Source organism: Vulpes lagopus, chromosome 5, assembly GCF_018345385.1.
Source record: "Vulpes lagopus strain Blue_001 chromosome 5, ASM1834538v1, whole genome shotgun sequence".
NCBI lineage: Eukaryota > Metazoa > Chordata > Mammalia > Carnivora > Canidae > Vulpes > Vulpes lagopus.
In genome coordinates this window covers 10,596,282-10,624,146 of record NC_054828.1, presented here as the reverse complement: position 1 = coordinate 10,624,146, position 27,865 = coordinate 10,596,282, and the positions used below count along the sequence as shown (strand labels likewise).

At 44.6% G+C, this 27,865-nt stretch overlaps 1 protein-coding gene across 1 annotated transcript; it reads left to right on the top strand.

Annotated features, from left to right (window-relative positions):
* Positions 1-27,185, top strand: EIF3L (eukaryotic translation initiation factor 3 subunit L). The gene is made up of 13 exons (XM_041756435.1): positions 1-114; positions 642-690; positions 1,648-1,858; positions 6,050-6,129; positions 7,897-7,958; positions 11,076-11,145; positions 11,550-11,623; positions 17,157-17,328; positions 19,660-19,814; positions 20,522-20,692; positions 21,739-22,236; positions 25,943-26,023; positions 26,972-27,185. The coding sequence occupies exons 1-13, from the start codon at positions 82-84 to the stop codon at positions 27,008-27,010; spliced, it is 1,695 nt and encodes a 564-aa protein (XP_041612369.1). The 5' UTR covers positions 1-81; the 3' UTR covers positions 27,011-27,185.
* Positions 27,186-27,865: the final 680 nt, after the last annotated feature.

Below are 27,865 nucleotides of genomic sequence, written 5' to 3'. Positions count from 1 at the left end.
GGGGCTGGACTTCCGGCCTCACGACGCAGGCGCGGGTCGCCCTTCTCGCTCTCTCCGGAGGTGCTCGTGAGCCCAGAAGCCATGTCTTACCCCGCTGATGATTACGAGTCCGAGGTAAGCCGGCGCTGCGCGTGTTCTGGGCTCCGCGACCGGGCCAGTGTCCTCGGATGCTGGGCTCCGCGGTGAGAAGGGGTCTGGGTCTCTCTAGGGGCCCCCGCGGGCCGCGCCCGCTGCAGTCTGCCTCCCGGCGTGCTCGGCCCTCGCGCTGTTCCCATGGCTGGCGGCTCCTCACCGGCCTTCTCGGCCCAACCACTTCGCATGGCCGGTCTCCTCGTCCTCAAGTTTTCCGAGACCGGAGACGCGGGCTGGTTATGGGCTTGTTTCCGTAACTGAGCTCCTGTGGGCTTGGCTCACTCTTGTCAAACCCCGTGGGTTCCCACAGCCTCTGGTGCTTTGCTCTACGTTATGGCCCCATAACGTTGTCTGCTTCGTCTCCCCCCTGCACAATCCTGTGAGTTTCTCTGAGCCAGGGACTGTGTTTTATCCACTTTTGTATCCTTAGTACCTTGCTTGGCACACAGATCCTCGAACGAGCGCTTTGGATTCACGAATTGGTGACTGTTTCCATGTTTCGTTAACAGGCTGCTTATGATCCCTATGCTTACCCAGGCGACTATGATATGCACACAGGTGAGACTACGCGCTTGTCTGGCGCGCTGGGTACTTCTAGGGTTTGGCACTTTGTTGAATGTCTCCGAACAGCCCCAAGGGGCGTCTGTTAAACACTGCTTCTCTATGGTCTCGGTTTGGAGTCAGTTATTCTCAGAAGGAGGGTGATACAGCCTAATAAATTAGGCCTTTTTCATGGTTCATGTCAAAGTCTCATCTAGCTGTGGTTTCCCTGTTAAACGACTTGATCTTGACTTGATCTCAGGTCTTGAGTTCAAGCCCTGTGTTCTGCTCTCTACACTGGGCGTGGAGCCTACTTAAAAATATGTATGTGTGTATATACATGTCTATTTAAAACTATATTTCTAGGGCAGCCCGAGTGGCTCAGGGGTTAAGCACCTGCCTTTGGCCCAGGGCATGACCCTGGAGACCCGGGATCGAGTCCCACGTCGGGCTCTCTGCATGGAGCCTGCTTCTCCCTCTGCTTGTGTCTCTGCCTCTCTCTCTCTCTCTCTTTTTCTGTCTAATGAATAAATAAATAAAATCCTTAAAAAAAAAAACCTTTAAAAATATATTTCTATTTACACATATATTTAAAATATATGTTTATATAAAGCGTTTACTACTTACTTCCCTTTCCCGCAGTCTTCCCTTCTCTTACAGTATATGTACAACTGTTCTAGGTGTTGGGTATACCTGACTACGAGACAGAAAAGGTTCTTGCCCTCATAGGATTTAGGTTCTAGTGGAAGAAACCGATAATAAGCAAATAAATAATTGTAAATGGTGGTAAGTGTTCTGAAGAAACAGGGTAATGGAATTGAGAGTGAGTTGGGGACAGATATACCTCTGAGTGTTTAAAAGGGAATTATACCTGATTTTATAGACTTGAGTTTACTTTGGGGGATGGTCTTACTCTTTTGTTTTGTAACATGTGGGTTTGAAAACACTTGTTAAAGTATTCTATCTGACCTTTAGGAGACCCAAAGCAGGATCTGGCTTATGAACGTCAGTATGAACAGCAGACCTATCAGGTGATCCCTGAAGTGATCAAAAACTTCATCCAGTATTTTCACAAAACCGTCTCGGATTTGATTGACCAGAAGGTGTACGAGCTGCAGGCTAGTCGTGTGTCCAGCGATGTCATTGATCAGAAAGTATATGAGATCCAGGACATCTATGAGAACAGGTACAGAGTGCTGACTGAAATGCCCTCTTCCTGGGTGGGGCTGGTTTACTGATGCAGCCCCTTAAAAGGGGCTGTTTAATCATTACTCTGTAAAGAGAGTGCCGAAGGGGTTTCTGTGATTCCTTGAGGGAGAAATGTTATTTTGTTGGACTGTATTCCCAGAACTTCTATAGGACTTAAAATAATAACATCACTATCAGTAATTATAGCAGGTATTAGTATGTCTGATCAGTATAGATTAGGCAATGTTCAGAATGCTTTTCCCATATTTACTCATTACTCTTCACAGTAACCCCATGAAGTAGGTAGTATTGTTTTCTTTACCTTACAGATGAGGGAAACAAAGCATAGAAAGTGTAAGTCACATAGCTAGCTGAGTGTGTGTTGAATTTTGAACCTGCACAGTCTGACATAGAGCCCTTTGTTTTTTCAAGATACTATTTATTTGAGAGAGAGAGGGAGAAGGAGAGCGAAGGAGCAGGGAGAGGGGCAGAGGGAAATAAACAGATTCTCTGTTGAGCAGGGAGCTGGATGTGGGGCTTGATCCTAGGACTCTGGGATCATGACCAGAGCTGAAGGCAGATACTGAAGTGACTGAGCCACCCAGGTGCCCCTAGAGCCTAATTTTTAAATTCTGTACAACTTAATGCATAGCAGGGTGAGCCAACCTTTGAGTGGTTGCTTCTGTTTTGAGGGGATTGCCCTGTGTAATTGGCATTAGAGATGAAACAGGATAGTCAGGGTTGAGATGGTCAGTAAAGATTTCACCAAAGATACAGAATTTAAACAATTCCTGGGAGGGGTGCCTGGCTGATTCAGTTGGAAGAACATGTGACTCTTGATTTCGGGTCATGAGTTTGAGCATGATGTTCATTGTAGAGATTATTTAAAAATAAACTTAATGTTAAAATTAATTAATTTTCTGGGAGGAAGAGTGGACAGAATGAATGGCCAAAGACTGTTTGGATCATTGAATAGAATTAATCCTTGAACTGTTTTTTCCTTCATCTTCAGGTCTTTCTAGTTAGAAATGTATAGATCAGTGCTGTCCCATAGAAATAATACTGAGCCTCAGTGGCTCAGTTGGTTAAGCATCTGCCTCCAACTCAAGTCAGGATCCCAGGGTTCTGGGATCGAGCCCCGAGTCAGGGTCCCTGCTCAGCAGTCTGCTTCTCCCTTTGCTTCTGCTCTTCTCTCCATTCATGCTCGCTCTCACACTCTCTCTGTCTCAAATAAATAAATACAATCTTGGGCAGCCCGGATGGCTCAGCGGTTTAGCGCTGCCTTCAGCCCAGGGCCTGATCCTGGAGACCTGGGATCGGGTCCCATGTCGGGCTCCCTGCATGGAGCCTGCTTCTGCCTCTGCCTGTGTCTCTGCCTCTCATGAATAAATAAAATCTTTTAAAAAAAAATAAAATAAAATCTTAAAAAGAAAAAAGTAATCCTAGCTACATGTGTAATTTTTTTAATGACTACGTCTAAAAAATGTAAAAAGAGGGGTGCTTGTCTGGCTCAGTTGGTGGAGCGTGTGACTCTTAATCTCAAGGTGGTGAGGTCGAGCCCCACACTTGAGTGTAGAGATTACTTAAAATCTTTAAAAACAAAACAAAACAAAAAACCCAGCACCTGGGTGGTTCAGTCAGTTGAGCGTCTGCCTTTGCCTCAGACCATGATCCCAGGGTCCCAGGATTGAGCCCTGCATTAGGCTCTCTACTCAGAGCTTGCTTTTCCCTCTCCCTCTGCCTGCCACTCTGCCTCCTTGTGTGTGCACATGCTCTCGCTCGCTGTCACATACATAAATATATAAAATCTTTTAGAAAAGCCAACTAACAAGCAACAGGTAAAATTAATTTTAATGATTTACTTCATCTTAAATGTTACACCACACATAATTAGTATCAGACTGTTAATGAGTTTACTTTTTTTTTTTATCAAGTCTTTTAAACCACATCATTTGTATTTAAACCGCATCTCAGGGCAGCCCTGGTGGCACAGTTGTTTAGTGATGCCTGCCGCCTGGGGTGTGATCCTGGAGACCCCAGATCGAGTCCCATGTCGGGCTCCCTGCAGGGAGCCTGTTTTTCCTCTGCCTGTGTCTCTGCCTCTCTCTCTCTCTCTCTCTCTCTCTTTCTCTCTCTCTCTGTCTCTCATGAATAAATAAATAAAATCTTTTAAATAAATAAATAAACGACATCTCAATTCATGTGTTTTGGAAATACGTGATCTCTGTTTAGATTTCATAACATTTATGATAGAAAAAGCAGATTCAGGTGATTCTAAATGTACTTGAAAGCTTTCCAGTAACTGAGTTAAGTACTGGTTTTTTAATTAAATTGATTGATTGATTGATTGTTAAAATTAACCAAAATTTGAAATTTGATTCTTCAGGCAGAATAATCACATGTGGCAAATGATTACTGTATTGGACAGTACAGGCAGGTAGGGACCAGAGTTGAAGGCAAGTACATGGTAGATCTTTTCGTAGGAGAACGTGTGGTGAGAAGAATGGCTGGTGCCTTGGAAAATACAGTGATATGGGGATGCCTGGGTGGCTCAGCGGTTGGGTGTCTGCCTTCAGCTCAGGTCCTGATCCTGCAGTCCCGGGATCGAGTACTGCATCAGGCTCCCTACAGGGAGCCTGCTTCTCCCTCTGTTTCTTCTCTCTGTGTGTCTCTCATGAAGAAATTAATAAAATCTCTTAAAAAGAAAAAGGAAATACAGTGTTATTGAGGTGTGTGTGTGTGTGTGTGTGTGTTTTAAATACTTTACTATTTTGGGATCCCTGGGCGGCTCAGTGGTTGAGCATCTGCCTTTGACTGGGGGCATGATCCTGGACTCCTGGGATCAGGTCCTGCATTGGGTTCCCTGCATGGAGCCTGCTTCTCCCTCTGCGTGTGTCTCTGCCTCTCTCTCTCTCTTTTTTTTTTTTTTTTTTATGATAGTCATACAAAGAGAGAGAGAGAGAGGCAGAGACAGAGGCAGAGGGAGAAGCAGGCTCCATGCACCGGGAGCCTGACGTGGGACTCGATCCCGGGTCTCCAGGATCGCGCCCTGGGCCAAAGGCAGGCGCCAAACTGCTGCGCCACCCAGGGATCCCTCTGCCTCTCTCTCTCTCTCTCTGTTTCTCATGAATGAATGAATAAAATCTTTAAAAAATAAAGGATTTTATTTATTTCTTCATGAGAGAGAGAGAGAGAGAGAGGAAGAGACAGAGGGAGAAGCAGGCTCTCCGCAGGGAGTCCCATGTGGGACTCGATCCCAGGACCCCAGGTTCATACCCTGAGCTGAAGGCAGATGCTCAACCACTGAGCCACTCAGGCATCCCGAGATACTTTGTATTTTGCTACATGTCTTGAAGGGGGGACTTGAGCATGTTTCTGTGCTGAACTGAAAGATCTGGAGAAGACAGATGGTGTTTAAGGAGAGTGGGGTAAAGTTGAAGTCACTCTTGAGGGGATCAGGAGGGAAATTGAACAGAGACCTCCTAGAGGGCTGTGAGGTATCTTGGGTAGCAGTGTTAGGGTTGGATGGTGTGGGTCTGTTGTAGCATCAGACTGCAACAAACAGATTGATTTCTTCCAAGATTGGGCAGGGGAGGAGGAGGCACAGTGCTCTGGGAAAGTAGGGAAAGTATTGGTAAGGGAGAAGGTTGGTAGTACCTAAAAAGTGGTTACCAGGGGATCCCTGGGTGGCACAGCGGTTTGGCACCTGCCTTTGGCCTAGGGCGCGATCCTGGAGACCCGGGATCGAATCCCACGTCGGGCTCCTGGTGCATGGAGCCTGCTTCTCCCTCTCCCTATGTCTCTGCCTGTCTCTCTCTCTCTCTCTCTTTCTCTCTCTGTGACTATCATAAATAAATAAAAATTAAAAAAAATAAAAATAAAAAGTGGTTACCAGATTAGGTTACAGCAGGCTGGTAAGTATGAGGAGAGTTCATGATACAGAGGCAGGAAATGATCCTGAAGAACACGGTGGTTGTCTAGTCGATAAAAAGGAGTATTCACTGTATTAAGAGTTGAGGTGCAAAGTTGAGTTGAGGAAAGTTGTAGACTTGAAGGCTCTGACCCTGACTTTGTTTCTATGATGTCTTCCTCTTTATGAGCCTGGGTCCTTATCTGTAAAATGTGTGGGTTGCCTTTTCTCTGGTCCTTCATGTTTTGGAGTTCTAGAGTTTTTCGGCTTTGTTTTCAGCTGGACCAAGTTGACTGAAAGGTTCTTCAAGAATACACCTTGGCCTGAGGCTGAAGCCATAGCTCCACAGGTTGGCAACGGTAGGTATGAGTTCCTTGTGTTCTGTATGCTGGATGGGATTCTGTAACTGAGGGGTCCTGAGGAAGCTCAAGACAAGCTGTTTTGCTTGCTGTTTAGTCTTCCCAGGTCTTGGTACGTCTTGTTTATTTCTTTTTTGCATAGACCAAATGCCGTTTTCTTCCCTTTTAATTTATTTTTATTTTTTTATTTATTTTTTTAAAGATTTTATTTATTTATTCATGAGAGACACAGAGAGAGAGAGGCAGAGACACAGGCAGAGGGAGAAGCAGGCTCTATGCGGGAGCCCGACGTGGGACTTGATCCCTGGTCTCCAGGATCACACCCTGGGCTGCAGGCGGCGCTAAACCGCTGCACCACCGGGGCTGTCCTGTTTTCTTCCCTTTTTAAAGTTTATTATATTTTTGGAGAGTATTCTTCATCTCAGGATTCCCAAGATCACTCCCAGGTTTGATGATTTGCTAGGACACCTCCCAGGACTCTGGGTATAGCTGTACCTACAGGTATGAGGGTTTACAGCAAAAGGATACAAAGCAAAATCAGCAAAGGGAAAGGGCACGCACAGTGGAATCCAAAGGAAACCAGGTACATGTTACAAATCGTCCTTTCCTGTGACTTTACATGGGATGTGCTTAATTCCTCATGCAAGGAATTGTGACGTGTGAAAACTTGTCTGTCAGAGAAGCCTATAACACACTTGGTGTCTCAAGTATTTTACTGGGTGCTGGTCATATGGGCACACCATCTGCCTGGCAGGTGCCAAAATTCCAGACTCCCAGAAGGAATGCAGGAGTTCAGCATAAACCATAGAGTTGCACAGTTTAGCCTCAGCAGATTGCCCTTGTCAGTGTGCTGGGGCCCCTCCTGAAATCCAGGTTTCCACATGCCAGCCAAGGACCGACTTTACTAGCCAGAGGATAGAAGTCTCAGACCTCCTTTGTTAATTCTTTTCTGTATGGTACCCAAAATACCCAAAGAACTTCTTTTTCTACCCTCCTCCTTTTTAGTGGTTGTATCATATCAGTAGGAAAAATTCTTTTATTTTTTTATTTTTTTATTTTTTTATTTATGATAGTCACACAGAGAGAGAGAGGGGCAGAGACATAGGCAGAGGGAGAAGCAGGCTCCATGCACCGGGAGCCCGATGTGGGATTCGATCCCGGGCCTCCAGGATCGCGCCCTGGGCCAAAGGCAGGCGCCAAACCGCGGTGCCACCCAGGGATCCCAGGAAAAATTCTTTAAAGTAGAATTTGAGTCAAAAATACCCATGTATTTGCACTTTGGATAATGTTGCATTGCCGTCTTTGAAGGTATTACTATTTATTTATGTGTTTATTAAGCAACTGGATGACAAAAATCTCTAAATGGTGAAGGGAAATGGGTCTGGATGAGATTAAGATGAGGTTGAAAGATAAAATGAGAGAGGAGTTTTCTTTTTGCATGTATTCTTAGGGTGTAAGTATAGAATTTAGAAGTTATTTTGTCTCTTAAATCATGTTTGTGCCTCTGTTCCCTTCAAAGGGCTTGGGATGCCTGGGTGGCTCAGCGGTTGGGCATGTGCCTTTGGCTCGGGGAGTGACCCTCGGGTCAGGATCAGGTCCCACATCGGGCTCCTTGCTGGGAGCCTGCTTCTCCCTCTGTATCTGTGCTTTTCTCTCTGAGCCTATCATGAATAAATAAAATCTTTTAAAAGGGGGGGGGAGCTAAAACTGCCTGAAGACTAGTCGTTTTGTGGATTACTAAAAGCAGCTCTTTGCCATCTCTTTCAGATGCCGTCTTCCTGATTTTGTACAAAGAATTATATTACAGGCACATATATGCCAAAGTCAGTGTGAGTATCTGAATGTTGTTGGTTCCATGCCATTTTTGCCTTTAGAACACAATCATTAGGTTCTATTGGTTCAATGTCCAAGAATGGTTGGCATGTTTTCTGAGGGTTCTTTTAAGAAATGACAGAGGGAATTATTGAATCCAGCAAGCTGGGTGTCTGTCTTAAACAAACTAGCATGGCAGAGCTTGTCTGTCCTTAATTTTCTCCATCCCTGCAGTTCCTGGCTCAGCACTCATTACATTGATTTGGTTGCAGGATTCCTTCCATCTTGGGCAAGCCCAGGTGGCTCAGCGGTTTAGCGCCGCCTTCAGCCCAGGGTGTGATCCTGGAGACCTGGGATTGAGTCCCACATCAGGCTCCCTGCATGGAGCCTGCTTCTCCCTCTGCCTGTGTCTCTGCCTCTCTCTCTCTCTCTGTATCTCTCATGAATAAATAAATAAAATATTTAAAAAAAAAAAAAAAAAAAGGATTCCTTCCATCTTGATGGTGTGTTCCCAAACACTTTCTGTTGCCTCTGCTTGTGATGCCCTTGCATTTTACCTTCAATGCTACCAGCCTTCTGCTCTCTGAAACACACATGAAACTATGGCTGCGTGCCAGGTATAATGTTAGGCACTTGGCAACCATTTATAGTCTAATCCTCAAAGTAATCCTGCAAAGCAGGCAAACTGAGTTGCAAAGAGGTTGCTTTTTCTTAAATTCACGTAAGGAGTAAGTGGCAAAACTATTTGAACCCAGGCCTGGGTTGCTATGATGCCAGTGTTCTTTATATCATACTCTCCCAACTTTGGGATCTTGTGTGATTCTTCTGTCATTTCTGAATTTTAGAATGCCTGACTCTCTTAAAGTAACCATTTGTACTATTTATATACACAATGACTGAAAATCTCTATCTTTAGCCCGTCTCTCCAAATCCATACTTGTATATCCAGCTGCCTACTCCACATCTCCACTTAGCTGTATAAAAGAGCTGTATAGCTCTTTTTTATTTTTTTAAATTTTACTTATTTCTTAGAATGAGCAGGGAGAGGGACAGAGGGACAGATAGACTTCCCCCACTGAGGAGGGAGCCCAATGTTGGGTTCCATTCCAGGACGCTCAGATCATGAGCTAAGCCAAAGTCAGACATAACCGACTGAGCCACTCAGGCACCCCATTTCAAGTTTAACATACCTGAAACTAAAGTCTTATTTTCCTTTTAAACTTTTTTCATGTCAGCCAACTCAATAAATAACACCCCATTCAGCCAAGTGGCTTGGACTAAAAACCTTGGCCTCATTCTTGACTTTTCTCTCACTTGACTTCCAACCTTGTAGTAAATCTTGTTTAGCTCTATCTTCAACATACTTCTTGAAACTACCCGCTTCTCACCACTACCGCTATTACTACCCTACTAGTTTAAGGCGTTACCATCTCTTGCCTGAACTGTGTAGCTGCTTACCTGGGGTCAGTTTCCACTCTTCTGAGTTTATTCTTAGCCTAAAACCACATGATTCCTTTGAAGGAGTTTCATCAAGTCACGACCGCCCTCATCGTACCATGACTTCCCATCTCACACTTAGAATAAAATCCAGGTCTTAGTCATAGTCCTGCTTGACCTGGCCCCTGACTCCCTTGCCGGTTTCATTTCCTGCAACTTTCCCTCCTTTCTTGGGCTCCTGGCCATACTCTGGTGTTTCAGAGAGCACATGTCACTAGCTAACATTGTATTGTTTACTTGGTTTTTGTTTGCTACCCTTACTAAAGGGTAAAACTCTACCAGTGCATGGACTTTATGTTGTCACTGCTATAATCTGGTGCCTAATTCTTGATAGTGACAGGTTACTTGTTGGAGCATGAGTGTATCTGTGTAAATGAAGGAACTCGGCATCATGATCTTTTCTTAGAGTGTTTCCACTTTCTCACAGTTACTCAGCTTTCATCCCCCTGAGGACCACTTGACCTGGCTAGAGCTCCTACCTTGCCACAGTAGCCACTGTTAGTGGTAGCTGGAGGAGTTCCTGTTGTTGGAGTAATGCAGGGGGCCACATTTTCTGGCATCCTGGTGAGATCTCTGACTACCTTATCTGATAGAAAGTAAAGATTCCCTTCTATCATTGATACTCTAGCTCAGGTGCCTTGTGGGCTAGGTTGAGAATCTAGCTAACCTGTATAACAGCTTCTTTGGGAAGGCCATGGCATCAGAACCCATAATACAGCTGGTGTTACCACCTCTGATCTTCTCTTTGGAAGATTCAGCAGAAGTTTATTGAGTCTGTGGTCTCTCTTTGTCAGGTACTGGACAGGGTACTCTGATATATAACATAGTTTTGAAACACCCCACCCCCCACCCCGGGGAGGGGGCAGTTCATTGAAAGAGCCTTTACTATATTGGGCACTTTAACTTCATAGTCTCATGCTACAGAGAAATGGAATACCTTGTCCGAAGCTCACAGTTAATAAGCACTGGAACTAAAATTCCAAGACCGTGTTCTTTCTAAGTTCATTACAGATAGTGTTGTGTTCCCCAGCTCAGAAATCTGGAGTGGTTCTCAGTTGCCAGCAACATCAAGTCTAGATTCTGGGCAATCAGCAGCCTTCTGTGTGAAGGCCAGATGGTTTTTTTGGCTTTGAGGCCATAATGGTCTCTGTTGAATCTATTCAGCTTTGCCTTTGTAGCAGCCATAAACATTGAGTACACATGGCTATATTCCAGTTGAGCAAAACAGGTGGATTTGCCGAACCTCCCTGGCCTTGATTCCTCTTGGGACTGAAAGACCTCTATTGTAGTCCAGTGTAGCCTAGTGTAGCATTACTTGCTCTTCTTCACTATCCTTTAAGCATCATGATTTTACTTCTTTGCTTTTGTCTGTACTTCCATCTTTTTGCTTCAAGTCTGCGTACTTGTTCTGAAATAGTCAGTTGAGGTTGTTATAAGGCCTGATCATTGTGGTCAGGTACTCAATGTCCTTTTGAAATGCTCTAGTACTTAGTCTTCCCTCTGACTTGAGCGCTCTTTGTATACTAAGAAGCTAAGAGTAGGCATTGGTTCTCATGTGTGTTCAGCTGTCATGGCAGATCATGAGTAAAACACATTTAAATTAAATATCCGTCCTGATGTTTCTGTTCTCTTTACAGGGGGGCCCCTCCTTGGAGCAGAGGTTTGAATCCTACTACAACTACTGCAATCTCTTCAACTACATTCTTAGTAAGTTTTTTTCTTTTTTTAAAGATTTTACTTATTCATGAAAGACACAGAGGCAGAGACATAGGCAGAGGGAGAAGCAGGCTGTATGCAGGAAGCCTGATGTAGTACTCGATCCTGGAACTCCAGGATCACACCCTGGGCCAAAGGCAGACACTAAACTGCTGAGCCACCCAGGCGTCCCCATTCTTAGTAAGTCTGACGTTTGGCCAAGGATGTGAGGCTATGATGAGGCCTAGTGTTGGCCTCCAGCTCTTTTTAGCAGTATTTTAATATAGGAATGGGAAGGGGAATATCTTGTGATTCAGAATTGTCTTAAGAGAATAATGACAAAATGCATTCTGTAGGCTTACTGAGTGAGCATAGTCATTGCTTTGACTCTGACTTTTCTGTGATCTCCCACATAGATGCTGATGGTCCTGCTCCCCTTGAACTACCTAACCAGTGGCTTTGGGATATCATTGATGAGTTCATCTATCAGGTATCTGGCCAGGCTTGGTCTAATTTGAAATAACTAGTCCAACAAAGGAGCAGCTGTTAACATTGTTTGCGTTGTTAAAAACATACTTGGGATAAAAATGTCTCCTCACTGTGGGAAATATCCCATAGTGGTGGTCTTTGATGTCATGGTTTTCTGAAGAGTCAGGCTTAAGACCTCTGGATGTGAGCTTGGAAGCCAGCAGAGTTGAACTGACTTTGACTAAGCTCTTAACCTGATCTTGAGAGTTGATCTGATTGGAAAAATAAAGGCTTCAGAAGCCTTAGTCAGGTGGAGTCAGGTAGAAGCAAGTTGGTGCTAGTTTGGGGGCTGCCACTGGTAACACTGGCTTGTTATTTAAGCTCTCCAATTTATATTTTCCTCTCCTACAAAACAGAAATGTTCTGTATTTTGATTGTAGTTGTTACTTGAGTATATACTAGGTCAGAATAAAGAAGACTATTATAATCAAAACAGAAATGTTAGCTACCTTGGATGTGTTGTTGAGGTTCTACTAAGAACTGTGTCGGATGTAAAGTACAGGTGGCTGTGTAGCCTAGGGATATAATTTTCAAGTCTTGCTGTTCACTAACCTGGGACCTCGAGCAAATTACTTAACCACACTGTGCCTCAGTTTCTCTAATATAGGGATTATTGGGAACGTTACTGGAAATGACATCTAAACTGCTTAGTTCAGCAGTGCCTGCCTGGATGGCTCAGTCTGTTAAGTGTCCAGTTCTTGATCTTAGCTCACATTTTAATCTCAGGATCATGAGTTCAAGCTTTGCATTGGACTCCACACTGGATGTGGAGCCTACCTAAAAAATAAACAAATAGAGTAAAAAGATAAAGGTGCTTAGTACAGTGCCTGCCATAGAATAATCAAGAAATATTGCCTTATTTTTACGCTGATAAATATTATCATTCTTTACCACCTTCTTTTAGCTCAATAAAAAAAAAATCTTTTTTAAGATTTTATTTGTTTGACAGAACTGGAGAGCACAAGCAGGGGAGCAGCATGCCAAGGGAAAGGGAGAAGCAGGCTGGCTCCCTGCCGAACAGGGAGCCCAATTCAAACGGAGCCCAATTCGGGGCTCCATCCCAGGACTCTGGGATCATGACCTGAGCTGAAAGTAGATAGATGCTCAACCTGCTGAACCACCCAGGCATCCCAAGGTTTATTTATTTTAGAGGGGGAGAGAGAGAGAGAGCAGTGGGGGAGAGGGAGAGGGAGCAGACTTCCCTCAGAGTGGAGCAGACACAGAGCTTGATCCTGGGACCCCAAGATAAGGATCAAGCTGAAATCAAGATTTGGTGGCTCAACCGACAGAGAACCCAGGCATCTCTCAGATTGATTCTTCAGAAATAGAATGTAGACTTAAAAACAATAACTGAGGGGCACCTGGATTCTCAGTCAGTTGAGCAGCTGACTCTTAATTTTGGCTCAGGTCCTTATCTCGGGGTCCCAAGATTGAGCCCATGTCCACTCCTTTCCCAGAGGGGAGGCTGCTCTCTCCCCTCTTAGGTGCAGGTGTGTGTGCACATGTACTCTCCCCCTCCTCCCTCCCGCTCCCCCTTCCTCCCCCAATAAAAACATAAAATCTTAAAAAAAAAAAAAAAAGAATGATTGGATTTGGAAAAATACTTGTTTTCCATGAGTTTTATGGGGATGATATAACTCACTGGGTATTTCAGAAGAAATCAGTTTCTTAATAAAGCTGTTATTTGAGTTGTGGGGACCAAAGAGGCTTACAGAGTACAGGCAAGTTGTGATTGGTACACTGGGTGAGCCCTCCAAGGGCCCTTTGAGAGAGAGGCTTCCTGCTCAAGATAAGGCTTCAGTCCCTTTGTGCAGAAAAGACCACAAACCATGCTGGCCTTTGTCTTCTGGCTCCTAGGCTTGTGTCAGCCCCTTCTTTGGCATAATTTTAGAAGGTTGGCAGTTCCTGTTGACTCAGGCTCACAGCAAGTCAAAGGAGGATCATCTGTGCTGAGATTCTTCATCCTTCATAAGATTATCATAATCCCTTGGGTTTAGCTGGTATTCTCTTGTTAAGGGACTTAACATGCTCTCACTCATAACAAAGACCGGGCCAGTGCAGGCCAGGTAGCTGTCTCATGGGCTAAGTGGCTTTCTCCACCACTCTGCTTGCATTTTTATCAGTTCAGGTATTAACATGAATGTGTCATTACTGTTTGAAAACTTTGTCTGTAAGTGTCTTCCTTGACTTTTCAGAGGCATAGGTTACTGTCTGAAAAGATAGGCACCACATTCACACTTTTTAGGCATTTATATAAATGTGTATATATAAAATACACCATTTAAAAATGGTATATTGTGTAATTTGTTTTGATTTGGAACACTTAACATGTCTGCATAGAGATGGCTTTGTTCTTCTCTGCCATGTACACGATATGGATATACCACCCTTTTTGTGATGAACGTGAGGGTGTTCAGTTTCCACTACTATAAATAGTGATATTCTTGTATGTGTCACACATAGGTCTATCTTGACATCACCAAATGTAGAATTGTTGGTTGAAGGATTTTTGCTTTTAAGGTTTTTTTTGTTTTTGAGAGAGCGAGCGAGCGCGCACACACATAAGCCCAAGGGAGGAGACAGGCAGGAGCAGAGGGAAAATGAGAATCCCAGCAGGCTCCATGCCCATCGTAGAGCCAATGCAGGACTCAGTCTCACAACCCTGAGATGATGACCTGAAGCCAAAATCAGGAGTCAGATGCATAGCTGACTGAGCCACCCAGGTGCCTTACTTTTTAAGTTTTTAAAAATCAGCTTTAGAGTCAAAACTTAATTACAGGGCAGTCCGGGTGGCTCAGCAGTTTAGTGCTGCCTTCAGCCCAGGGTGTGATCCTGGAGAACTGGGATCGAGTCCCATGTTGGGCTCCCTGCATGGAGCCTGCTTCTCCCTCTGCCTGTGTCTATGCCCCTCTCTCTCTCTCTCTCTCTCTCTCTCTCTCTCTCTCTCTCTCTCTGTGTCTCTCATGAATAAATAAAATCTTTAAAAAATAAAGCAAACTTGATTACAGTGAAATACCGGTTTTAAATGTACTGTTGATGAGACTTAACAAATATGTACACCACTATAGTCAACATACAGAACATAATCACTTTGGATTTTAATAAATAGTAGTATCTTGTTAACGGTTGTATCAAATTACACAGCTAACAGAAGCATTTGAGAATTTTTCTCTGCTGTGGATGTAATTGGTCTAATTTTTGTCTGTTGGGAAAGAAATGGTAATCTCATTTCAATTTGCATTTCCCTCCTAACAGTAAGAGATCAGGCATTTTCCCTGTTATTTGACCAACCTTGGTTTTCTTTGAAGTGATCCTTTGTCCATTTTTCTATTGGATTATCTTAATGAATTTTAAGAATTTGTTCTATATCCTGGTTACTCTTCTGTTATAAATTTGGAAACCTTTTCTTGTGTTCTTAGAGGAAAGTGGTAATTTGGAGTTGAAGAGCATTCCTGGGTCATCTAAGACCTATATTCTAGGTTTCTAAACCTGGTGTATGGGATGCCTGGGTGGCTCAGTGGTTGAGCGATTGACTTCGACTCAGATCCCGGGTCTGGGAATTGAGTCCCACATTGGGCTCCCTTCGAGGAGCTCGCTTCTCCCTCTGCCTATATTATATCTCTGTCTCTCTTTGTGTGTCTCTCACGAACAAATAAATAGAATCTTTAAAAATAAATACATAATAAATAAATAAACCTGGTGTACACCAGAATCGACCCAGGAGCTCTTTTTTTTTCTTTAAGATTTTATTTATGTATTCTTGAGAGACACAGAGAGGCAGAGACATAGAGGGAGAAGCAGGCTCCCCCGGGGGAGCCTGATTCGGGACTCAATCCCAGAACTCCAAGATCATGCCCTGAGCTGAAGGCAGATGCTCAACCACTGAGCCACCCGGGTGCCCCTACCCAAGAGCTTTTAAAAACTGGTTGAGGGCAGCCCAGGTGACTCAGCGGTTTAGTGCCATCTTAGGCCAGGGCGTGATCCTGGAGACCTGGGATCCAGTTCTACGTCGGGCTCCCTGCATGGAATCTGCTGCTCCCTCTGCCTGTGTCTTTGCCTCTCTTTCTCTCTGTGTCTCATGAATAAATAAATAAAATCCTTTAAAAAAAAAAAAAACAAAACTGGTTGAGATGGGGATCCCTGGGTGGCTCAGCAGTTTAGCGCCTGCCTTTGGCCCAGGGCATGATCCTGGAGACCCAGGATCGAGTCCTGCATCAGGCTACCTACAAGGAGCCTGCTTCTCCCTCTGCTTGTGTCTTTCCCTCTCTCTGTGTGTTGCTCATGAATAAATAAATAAAATCTTTATAACTAACTAACACTGATTGAGTGGATAGGTCTCTGTTCTCTGGGTGACTGATGGAGAAGCACTGCCTTAAAAAATGCATGTGATGTGGGCCCGAGATGTACCTTCCACTTGACGAAGCTCTGTGGTTAGTACAGCGGTAACTCAGACTGGGTTCCTGTCCCCAGTGAATGGATGGTCAACTCCAGTAGGCAAGACATGCACATACAGACCTACCCTGTCTCTACCATGTCATTATTCGTAATCCTGACTCAGGCACAGCCCAGCCATGTAGAGGAAGATCAGGGGTTTTTTGTTCATTTTTTAAATATTTTACTTATCCATGAGAGACACAGAGAGAGAGAGAGAGGCAGAGAAACAGGCAGAGGGAGAAGCAGGCTCCATGCAGAGAGCCCAGTGTGGGACTCGATCCTGGGACTGCGAGGTCACACCCAGAGCTGAAGGCAGACACTCAACCTGCTGAGCCACCCAGGCATCCTGAGGAAGATGAGTTATAAGCCACTCCATTCTGACAGCCAGGCTAACTGCATTGTGAAGCTTAGAGACATTACATGGCTCCAGGCTGTGTTGGACCTCCAATTTTTTTTTTTTTTAAGATTTTATTTATTCATGAGAGACACAGAGAGAGAGACATACAGGCAGAGGAAGAAGCAGGCTCTCTATGGGGAGCCCAGTGTGGGACTCCATCCCAGGACCCTTGGATCATGACCTCAGCCAAAGGCAGATGCTCAACCACTGAGCCACCCAGGTGCCCTTGACCCCAAATTGAGTATGTTTTTCACAGACTACCTTTCATCTTAGAGATTTTTACTTAGCTGTGGAGAAATGGCAGAATTCAGTATTGAATAAAATTAAGTTTTTTTTAAAGATTTTATTTATTTGAGAGAGAGAGAGATTAAGATACCATTAAGTGGGGAGGAGAGGGAGAAGCAGGCTCCCCTTAGGAGGGAGCCCGATGTAGGCTCAATCCCAGGCCCCCCCCCCCCCCCCCATCATGACCTAAGCCGAAGGCAGACACCTAACCCACTGAGCCACTCAGGCTTCCCACAAATTGAGTTTAATCAGAGATACTTTGCAGAAACAAGTAGTGTACAGACCAGTTTAGCATGAGTTGCAGTGCGTGTGCCACCTAGTGCCACCCCACACTTCCTGTTGTGTACCACTGCTGCCTCTCTCCCTTCTTCCTCAACAGTTTCAGTCATTCAGCCAGTACCGCTGTAAGACTGCCAAGAAGTCAGAGGAAGAGATTGACTTCCTTCGCTCCAATCCCAAAATCTGGAATGTTCACAGTGTCCTCAATGTCCTCCACTCCCTGGTCGACAAATCCAACATTAACCGGCAATTGGAGGTGTACACAAGTGGTGGTGAGTGCTGCTTGCCATCTGTCCAGTGGAAGAGAGGCTGCATGCAGCCCAGGGGAGTCGCCATGGCTTAGGCTGTGGGCTGCTTCTCTTTGGTGTTGGGTGTGAACAGTAGCCAAGTGTTGATGTTGAGGAATGTTGGGCTTGGCATTCTGTGGGTTGACAGACCAGCATTCAGGTGGTCTGATTTGCCGACGCTTCTACTGTGTCTCCAGGACCTTTATGTAGCCAAGCACTTCTCACGCTTTTTGGTGTCAGAACTGCTGTACAGTCTTTAAAGAGTGAGAATCACAGCATTTATCTATATACATACATACATACATACATATCTATATACATACATACATACATACATATATATATATATATTCACTTTCCCTGTGAGAAGAGTGCCATTTTTGGAAATCTCTTTAGTGCCTGGCTCTGTAAAGAAGCTGGATTCTCAGTGTACTTCCATATTCAGCAATTACTGTATTCAGAAATTACAGTATGTGGTACAATATATGAGGGATATCTGGCGTCACTCAGACCTGGAGTTGGGAAAGCGAGGAGTATCTTAACAGCTTTTTCAAGTGGTTCTGATGTTCTTTGTTACCACATCCAAACTTGACAGTGGGAGTTTTGTGTTTGTGAATTGCAGTGAGGAATTTGGAACCTTAGCAATGAACTTTTACTTTGTTATGTTAAGGTGTATTGGTCTATCCTGCAGCTTGAAAGGATCTTTTTATGCTGCACAATTTTGTAAAATACTGGTTTATTGAGTTATAAAGATTTTCTAAATGCCTTTTTTTTTTTTTAAGATTTTATTTATTCATGAGAGTCACAGAAAGTGAGGCAGAAACCTAGGCAGAGGGTGAAGCAGGCTCCCTGCAGGGAGCTCGATGCAAAACTCAATCCCAGCACCCTGGGATCACAACCTGAGCCAAAGGCAGACACTCAACCACTGAGCCACCCACGTGCCCTAGCTGACATATTTTATTATACAACCTAAAAAAAAAAAAAATACTTTGGTCATCAGCCTCATCAGATAAATCTGTATTTGGAAGCTATTGGACTCAGGGTAGCAGATAAACGTTTTTAAAACTATGATTTTTGGGATCCCTGGGTGGCGCAGCGGTTTGGCGCCTGCCTTTGGCCCAGGGCACGATCCTGGAGACCCGGGATCGAATCCCACATCGGGCTCCCAGTGCATGGAGCCTGCTTCTCCCTCTGCCTATGTCTCTGCCTCTCTCTTTCTCTCTGTGTGTGACTGTCATAAATAAATAAAAATAAAAAATATATATTTAAAAAAATAAAAAAAAATAAAACTATGATTTTTGACTAAGCAGGGTCGGTCCTGGTTAGTACTTGGATGGGAAACTATGATTTTTGCTTAAAAGCTCACATTTTCATTGGCAGTGGCACTGTCAGTTCTTACTGAAATGTAACAGGCTCACCTCATTCATTTATGAGAAAATGTCTGCCAGATACTCTAAGTAACTATAATTTGTCAGTCGTTCTTTTAAGTAAAAATGGTTTTCGTGAAAAAAAGTGGCTGGTTCTTTTACTGCGTGAGGGAAAGAATACAGTAATTGCTAATGCAGTTTGGTACCAGTGCCTGGTTTATGCTAAGTTGTGAGTCATTTGTACCCACTGTTGTTTTTGCACCATCAGTGCAAATCTCACTCTAGTGAGAAAGCAAATAGGATCTTAGTGTTACTAGGAAAATAGCTTTGACCCCATGAGCTTATTGAAAGTAGTTGCCTTGATGAGTAACTGCTCCTGATAAAAGGGGCCATCTCAATATTCTCAGGTGTCTTGGGACCAAGAAAATAACCAAAACCACAACAGCCACTCCCCTCATGCAACTCCTATTGGTAAATTTAAGATTAGTATAAGGCCAGGGACACCTGGCCAGTCAGTCAGTAGAGCATGTGATTTTTTTTTTTTTTTAAGATTTTATTTATTTATTCATAGAAATGCAGAGAGAGAGAGAGGCAGAGACACAGGCAGAGGGAGAAGCAGGCTCCATGCAGGGAGCCTGACATGGGCTCCAGGATCACGCCCTGGGCTGCAGGTGGTGCTAAACCGCTGCGCCACCGGGGCTGCCCGAGCATGTGATCTTGATCTTGGGGTCATGAGTTTGAGCCCCACATTAGGTATAGAGATTACTTTAAAAAGATTAGTTTAAGGTCAGGCATGTTGCTTCTGGGTATTCCTTTGAAGGCAGTTATTCCCTGTTGCAGGAAGCTTTAGAGGCCAGTAGTAGGTGAAGAGTTGATTAATATTCAAGGCTCAGGCTTCCCTTCCTTCACCTGCCACTGCTGAAATGTTCACCATGTCTATTTCTCTCAGGTGACCCCGAGAGTGTGGCTGGCGAGTATGGACGGCACTCCCTTTACAAGATGCTGGGGTATTTCAGCCTGGTGGGGCTTCTGCGTCTGCACTCCCTTTTAGGGGATTACTACCAGGCCATCAAGGTGCTGGAGAATATTGAACTAAATAAGAAGGTGATTACTTGTTTCCCCCTGCCCTGCTACCCAGAGCCAGAGACTCTGCTTTGAGAGAATCTATAAGGACAAATTTCAGGGAGCAAAAAGAAGATTCTTCCCCAGGCCATTTGAAAATTGAGACTTGCATGTGGACAAGGTGCTTTTTCTTTGTTGCTTAGTAATACTTGAAATGTTCAGCGGTCTTTCTATTTTCAAAACAATGATAACGCAGATTTTTATTACTCTGGTTTCACTATTTAAGGAATTTGTGAAAGACTTAGTTCTAGGATAGTATAATGATGATTAGCTGAATACAGAAAATACAGAAAAACTGGTATTTTCTGGACATGTGTGTATGTATCATTCAGTCTTACTTGTTGATCTGTTTCTTTATTGGGTTTACCTGGAAAATCAAGGAGTAGAAAGCAAGGAAGAATACATAACTGAGATGTGGAGGGATATGGAGCTGAAAGAAATGTTAAGGTCACCTGATCCAGTCCCTTTTTATTATATCTAACAAGATGGAGTTCTCAGGTCATATGATTTAGTAAATGGTATAATCTGTATTCAGAGCCTCTAACTCCAGAGCCAGGGCTTCCCCTGTGTAGTTCAGGGCTTCTACAGGGGGCTTCCACTTCAGCTGACACTGGACCCTGCCAACTTCCAGACTCTCTCTGGGATGTATTGATTTGGGGACTTACGGATGCTTCTGCCTCCTTCCACAGAGTATGTATTCTCGTGTGCCTGAGTGCCAGGTCACCACATACTACTATGTCGGTTTTGCATATTTGATGATGCGTCGGTACCAGGATGCCATCCGGGTATTTGCCAATATCCTCCTCTACATCCAAAGGACCAAGAGCATGTTCCAAAGGACTACATACAAGTATGAGATGGTAAGGAAGCCTTTGACCAGCTTGATGTCTTGGTACCTATGCCAACAGTTTTTGGTAAATGCTATCCAAAATTTTGCCTTTTATATGCCCTTTCAGTAGGATGATTTCTTAATGTCTGGTCTACTCTTAGTTTCTTTTGTTGTGCCTATTATTTCAGACCATGAACTCCTTGACGATAAGGACAGTATCTTTTGTTTTACTTTTGACCCCCAGCAGTGCCTACATTTATTCAGCAACAATTTGCTGAGTGTTCACTGGGTTGTGGGTGTTTTAAAGTGAGTTAGTTGGGGTACAACCCTCAAGCAGTTTGCCATGGAGGAGGGAGGGTCCAAGACATGCATAGAATTGGAGGGTATCTAGGCAGAGCAAAGGTGCTGAAACTTGTAGTACAGTGATGTAGCAGCACAATGAACTACTTTGTTGGAGGGCCGTAGATTAGTCAAATTGGGGTTTTGGTTCTGGGTAACCTTCACTACCCAGCTGAAGTATTTAATCTTTATAGGCATTATGGTGCCATCAGAGTTTCTGGGTGACTTGGTCGTAATGATGTGGGAGGATTGATGTGCCAATGAAGTGTGGTGGGCCAGGGAGAGTGAGAAGGCTCTACTAAAGAATCCAGGAGCCAGGGTAGCCTGGGTGGCTCAGTGGTTTAGCGCCATCTTCAGCCCAGGGCATGATCCTGGAGACCCGGGATTGAATCCCATGTGGGGCTCCCTGCATGGAGCCTGCTTCTCCCTCTGCCTGTGTCGCTGCCTCTCTCTCTCTCTCTCTCTCTGTCTCATGAATAAATAAACAAAATCTTAAAAGAAAAAAAAAAAAAGAATCTAGGAGCCAGTTCCAGAGGCTCTGGAAGTGGGCCAGAAGTTCAGTAGATCTAGAGGGCAGATTAGGAGAGACTTTGGGAAAGTTAACTGACCGAGGCGAACCAGGGAGAAATCAGAGGTCTGAGCATAGTGTACTTGGGAGGGTGGTGGAGCCACGTTGGATGTGGGACCTCAGAAAGTCTATCTCATTTGACCCCGCACCAATTTCTCTTGCACCCCCAGATTAACAAGCAAAATGAGCAGATGCACGCACTGCTGGCCATCGCCCTCACCATGTACCCCATGCGAATTGATGAGAGCATTCACCTGCAGCTGCGGGAGAAATACGGGGATAAGATGCTACGCATGCAGAAGGGTGACCCACAGGTCTATGAGGAACTTTTCAGCTACTCGTGCCCCAAATTCCTGTCACCTGTGGTGCCCAACTATGATAATGTGCACCCCAACTACCATAAGGAGCCCTTCCTGCAGCAGCTGAAGGTGTTTTCTGATGAAGTGCAGCAGCAGGCCCAGCTCTCCACCATCCGTAGCTTCCTCAAGCTGTACACTACCATGCCTGTGGCCAAGCTGGCCGGCTTCCTGGACCTCACAGAGCAGGAGTTCAGGATCCAGCTCCTTGTCTTCAAGCATAAGATGAAGAACCTGGTGTGGACCAGTGGCATCTCTGCCCTTGATGGTGAATTTCAGTCGGCATCCGAAGTTGACTTCTACATTGATAAGGTATGGCTGCCCCCTGGCCTCAGCCTCTGGGGCCCTCTGTCTATCCATTCAGTAGGCAGTGTTTACTAGGTGCCTACTATTCTGAGCATTTGGAACTTAGCAGTGAACAAAATCAGCAAAGATTTCTGCCCTCGCACCCATATTCTAATGTTAAAAAACAGGCATTATCGTGAAGCAGACCATGTGTGGTAGGTATCAATGCAAAATGAACAAACCTTTTTAAAATTTTTTAAAGAAAAAAGTTTCATTTGGGCACAAGTTAAGATGGCTGCTTGGAAATACAGAGTCTTCACAAAGAGGAGAGTGCTCCAGGGAAGGAACAGTTGGACAAGAGTATATACGTTTTTGTTTTTGTTTTACATAAAGAGTTATAAGTCGTGATGAAACACTTTCCAGAAAGGCTGTAAGACTGGAGTCTAATGGGAATCAGCAAGGTTTTTTTTCTTTATATTTGGAATGCTGCTTTTTTGTTTTTGTTTTTGTTTTGGTTTTTTAATGAAGCAGCTGTACAGTGTGTACTTGGGACAGGAACAGAACCCATGCTTTGAGGTTTTGCCAAGTCATTTTGACCCTGGGTAAATGTTTTACCAGGAGCAGGGCCCACAGCGAAAAGTTGAAAATTTCCTTTATTTTCTCATAGGTAGAAATTGCCAAGTGCTATGCATTTAAGGATAATGGTGCTACAAGGTAGAGGTTGCATTATTACATAAGGTGCTCCGGTAGCCTTTGTCCAGGAAGTGAAATTGTAGCTAAGACTTGAAGGAGGTGAAGAAATTAGCCAAACAAGTATCTGGGGGAGCAGCATTCCAAGGAGAGGGAGCGGTAAAGGCAAAGGCCCTGGGGCAGGAGTGAATCCAGTATTTTTGAGGGACAGCTTCAGTGTGGCTGCAGTGGCCTCTGAGAGGGTATTGTGGCAAAAGAGAAGATTGGAGAAGAAAGCGGGAAAGGATGGTACATATTTTTGGAAGTAACTCAGCAAGTCGGAGTTATTCTCCTGACTTGTCCCCACCCTAGATTAGTTAGCACCTAGATTAGTGCTGCCTGGTTTTGAACTTGGTGTAATGGACTGACATAGCATGTGCTCTTTCTTTGTGTCTGGCTTCTTTTGCTCAGTGTTACATTTTTTTTTTTTTTTTTTTTTGCTCAGTGTTACATTTGAGAGCATCGCCATGCACAACAGTCCATAGGTGCTCACTGCTGCAGTAGTTGGCTGCGATTTTCCCATTTTAATGCTAATGGACATTTGTGTAGGTTATTACAAAAAGTACATGTGGTTTTAGAGACTGGCTGTCAGTGGTCCACTTAAGGGTTTTTCTGTGCGTGTGATAATTTTATAGATGCTTATGAATGCAGAAGTTATTTCTTCCTCTGCCTGTGTCTCTGCCTCTCTCTGTGTCTCTCATGAATAAATAAATAAATAAAATCTTTAAAAGAAAAAAAATCAAATCTGTCCCTTGTATCACATCAACTTTTTTTTTATTTTTAAGATTTTATTTATTTATTCATGAGAGACACAGGCAGAGGGAGAAGCAGGCTCCACGCAAGGAGCCCAATGTGGGACTCGAACCCAGGAATCCGGGATCACACCCTGACCCAAAGGCAGGCGCTCAACCACTGCGCCACCCAGGTGTCCCCCCGCCCTCACATCAACTATCTATCTATCTATCTATTTATTTATTTTTATGATAGTCACACAGAGAGAGAGAGGCAGAGACATAGGCAGAGGGAGAAGCAGGCTCCATGCACCGGGAGCCCGACGTGGGACTCGATCCCGGGTCTCCAGGATCGCGCCCTGGGCCAAAGGCAGACGCCAGACTGCTGCGCCACCCAGGGATCCCTCACATCAACTATTTAAAGTCCTTTTCGAAAATTAAAAAAAAAAAAAAAAAAAAAAAAAGAAGGGATCCCTGGGTGGCGCAGTGGTTTGGCGCCTGCCTTTGGCCCAGGGCGCGATCCTGGAGACCCGGGATCGAATCCCACGTCAGGCTCCCGGTGCATGGAGCCTGCTTCTCCCTCCGCCTGTGTCTCTGCCTCTCTCTCTCTCTCTCTCTGTGACTATCATAAATAAATAAAAAATTAAAAATAAATAAATAAATAAAGTCCTTTTCGAATTTATTCTTGGTGCCTGACATGTATTCTTTGGCAGTATCAGTAACCTGCTCCCTCCTGCTATCATCACTTTGTGACCCAGCTGGACTAGCCCCAATTATCTAGATGGTCTTTTTTTTTTTTTTTTTTTAATTTATTTACTCATCGGAGACACAGAGAGAGAGAGAGGCAGAGACACAGGCAGAGGGAGAAGCAGGCTCCATGCAGGGAGCCCCATGTGGGACCTGATCCTGGAACTCCAGAATCACACCTTTAGCCAAAGGCAGATACTCAACTGCCGAACCACTAAGGTGTCCCATAGATTGTCTTTTTTTTCTTTTTTTTAAGATTTCATTTATTTATTTATTTTTAAAGATTTTATTTATTTATTCATGAGAGAAGGAGGGAGGGAGGGAGGCAGGCAGGCAGGCAGAGGGAGAATCTGGCTCCATGCAGGGAGCTTGATGCAGAACTCGATCCGGGGACTCCAGGATCACGACCCCGGGCTGAAGGGAGGTGCTAAACTGCTGAGACACTCAGGGATCCCCAGTTTTATTTATTTTTGAGAGTGAGCATGAGCAGGGCTGGGACAGAGGGAGAGGGAGAAGTGGGCTCACTACCAAGTCCAGGACCCTCGGGATCATGACCTGAGCCAAAGGGAGATGCTTAACCGACTCAGGTGCTTCTGGATGGGCTTTACTAAAATACTTCTCCTGGGATGCCTGGCTGGTGCCGTTGGTAGAACATGTGATTCTTGATCTTAGAGTCGTGAATTCAAGCTTCATGTTGGGTGTAAAGTTTACTTCTAAATAAATAAAACACTTCTCCTAAGAATTAGTAACTTGGGGGATCCCTGGATGGTTCAGTGGTTTAGTATCTGCCTTTGGCCCAGGGCATGATCCTGGAGACCTGGGATCGAGTCCCACGTCAGGCTTCCTGCATGGAGCCTGCTTCTCCCTCTGCCTGTGTCTCTGCCTCTCTCTGTGTGTGTCTCTCATGAATAAATCAATAAAATCTTTAAAAATAAATAAATATTTTATTTTTTTAAGTATGTTCTGCCCCCCCTGCATCCCCTCCCCAGTTGAACTCGCGACCCTGAGAACGAGACCATGTCACACGCTCTGTTGACTGAGCCAGTCAGGCATCCCTGCTTTCAGTCTTTCTGGCTTTTCTTTTTTTATCCTTGACTTGAAAAAAATCCCATCAAATAGATTCAGAAAGTTCTTGGGTCTTAACTTAGATTACATAGGAATTTACAAGTAAAATGGTATTCAACCACATTTGGGCTAAAAACAAAATTTAGAATCTGGACTCACAACCTTACACTCATAAAATATTGTATGAGATTAAAATGCTGTCTTGAAGAATGTGTTTATTGCTGAAAGCTTCCTGTTCATTAAAAAAGACTTGCAAATAAAAATAAATGAATTAACAAAATTAAAATCAACCATCTAGAAAGAGCTGCTATCAACTGGTAATGCTCTTCCATTGAGTTTTTTTCCTGTTTGCTTTTGTAAACCACTGTAGGGGTTTATCTAGCACTTAGCAGCATGGTTACTTGAAAGTCCTTTAAGTGGCTGTACCTCACTGCTCCTCTCTGACTCTGCTCTTCCCACAGGACATGATCCACATTGCAGACACCAAGGTCGCCAGGCGCTATGGGGATTTCTTCATCCGGCAGATTCACAAATTTGAGGAGGTGAGCAGTCACAGTGTTTGTGGGCTGGAGGCAGAGGTTAGGAACTAGGTGGGGAGTTTTGAAATTTTTTATTTTTCATTTCTAGAAGGCCCCAAGTTGGCCCTTTAAAGTTTCTGAGACTGGCTGCTGCTTGGGGTTTGGGGAATGGGGTTGGGCCTGTTGTAGCAGTTGCTGTGTCAGCCTTCTCTAGAGCATCTCTTTCCAAGATCTCTCTCTGCGGGTGGCCAGTTCTTCCCTCCCTCCTTGGTATTTCCTAATATGGGTGGATTCACTGCCTGCTCTTACCCATCCCTCCCCATTTGGCAGTTACTCTCTGACTTGAGACAGGTCTGGCCAGTTCCTGAAGGCAGAGGACAGGAAGCTGTGTTTTGACAGACTTGGTACATTTCACTTCTTGCCCTAGGAGAGGTCTTGTTGGTCAGGCCAGACACTACAAGGATGCAGGGTGTGTGCGTGCTAATCTCTTTGTGGCCATAGCTGGAGCCACTTTATCCTGGTGTCTTGAGTTCTCCAGCAGAGGTCACTACTATGCTCTTCTGGTCCATGCCATGAGGCTCTTCCTGCAGGATGATGCAGTCCTGGCAAGTTTAGCCACTCTGAGCCCTGTGTCTATAAAATGGCCAGAGCAATATAGGGTGTGTGTCTGTGTGTGTGTGTGTGTGTGTGTGTGTGTGTGTGTGTGTGGCGTGTGAAGGGCAGGTAGGAGAACAGTATGCATGAATTGTGCAGGGCCATAGGAGTATCAGGAGTGGAGCACCTAATTGGGGTTTTATGCACACAAAGTGGACACCCATACCTGTATCAGACACCCATACCTGTATCAGACACCCCTCCCTGACTTCAGGGGGTCAGCCCAGGGGTCTGTCCTGGTTGGTGATCATGCACACTAGAGGGAAAGGGTTGGTGAAATAACTACTATATCTAACTTTGCTTTTCTCTTTCTTTTAGCTCAATCGAACTCTGAAGAAGATGGGACAGAGACCCTGAGGACATTCACACTCTTTGTTAGGAACTCATTTTAAGGTCTTTGTAGGTGGGGCCTGTTTTTGTCTCCGTGAAGCCTTTGCCTAGATCAGCCATCAGCAATTCAGCTGAGTTGAAGTTTATTTGGATTAAGGACTGAAGTATTTTAAATAAGTCTCAGTAAAAGATCTTCTTTGGAGCCAGATTTGTCATCTCATCATTGTTGGGGGGAATCTGGTTGAGGGTGACAATATGTGATTTCCTCTAACACTTTTCTCCTGATCTTCAGTTGTTGGTATTTCGATTGAATTTGCAGTTTGCAGGACATTCTCACCTTCAGTATCTTATTTGCACCTCACAAGAAACCCGTAGGCAGTAAGTGACCTACCATGATTTGCATGCGTGTTAACAGAAGTGCTGGGTCTTGGGCAAAAGCTTGGACCACCTCCTGCTGCCATGAACTGTGCTAAGAGGAAGCCGGGTACGCTGCTGACTCCTCACAGTGCAGGAGTGGCAGTAGAATCCTCACTTCACAGATGAGGAAGTGCACTCAGGTTGTAAAGTGACTTGGTCGATGTCCTGTGGTTCTCAAAAAGCCAAGACTTGGCTCCCAACGACCACTTTTTTCTACTGTCTTCTGCCTATGTCTTTAATACTTCATGCTGGAAACCATGACTTATGTTACGTGTAGCCTCTCCCACCCTCAGTGAGTTTGATACAGCTGCTTCTCAGCACCTTCATGGCCAGTCACAACTGAGTTGTGTCTGTTTTTCTCACTCCTGCCATTCCTTCCTTAAATGCATAGTGGGACTGCCATCCCACTGGGGTGGGATGCCATCCCCAAGGGGTGGCATCTTGGGGACTTCCGTGGGAAGAGCC

What these genes read in the sequence shown, in the direction of transcription:
- EIF3L (XM_041756435.1), top strand. Translation starts at nt 82, where the DNA reads ATGTCTTACCCCGCTGATGATTACGAGTCCGAG. An exon ending in CGACTATGATATGCACACAG is followed by an intron (nt 691 to 1,647) that starts GTGAGACTACGC and finishes TCTGACCTTTAG; the next exon opens with GAGACCCAAAGCAGGATCTG. An exon ending in AGCTCCACAGGTTGGCAACG is followed by an intron (nt 6,130 to 7,896) that starts GTAGGTATGAGT and finishes CATCTCTTTCAG; the next exon opens with ATGCCGTCTTCCTGATTTTG.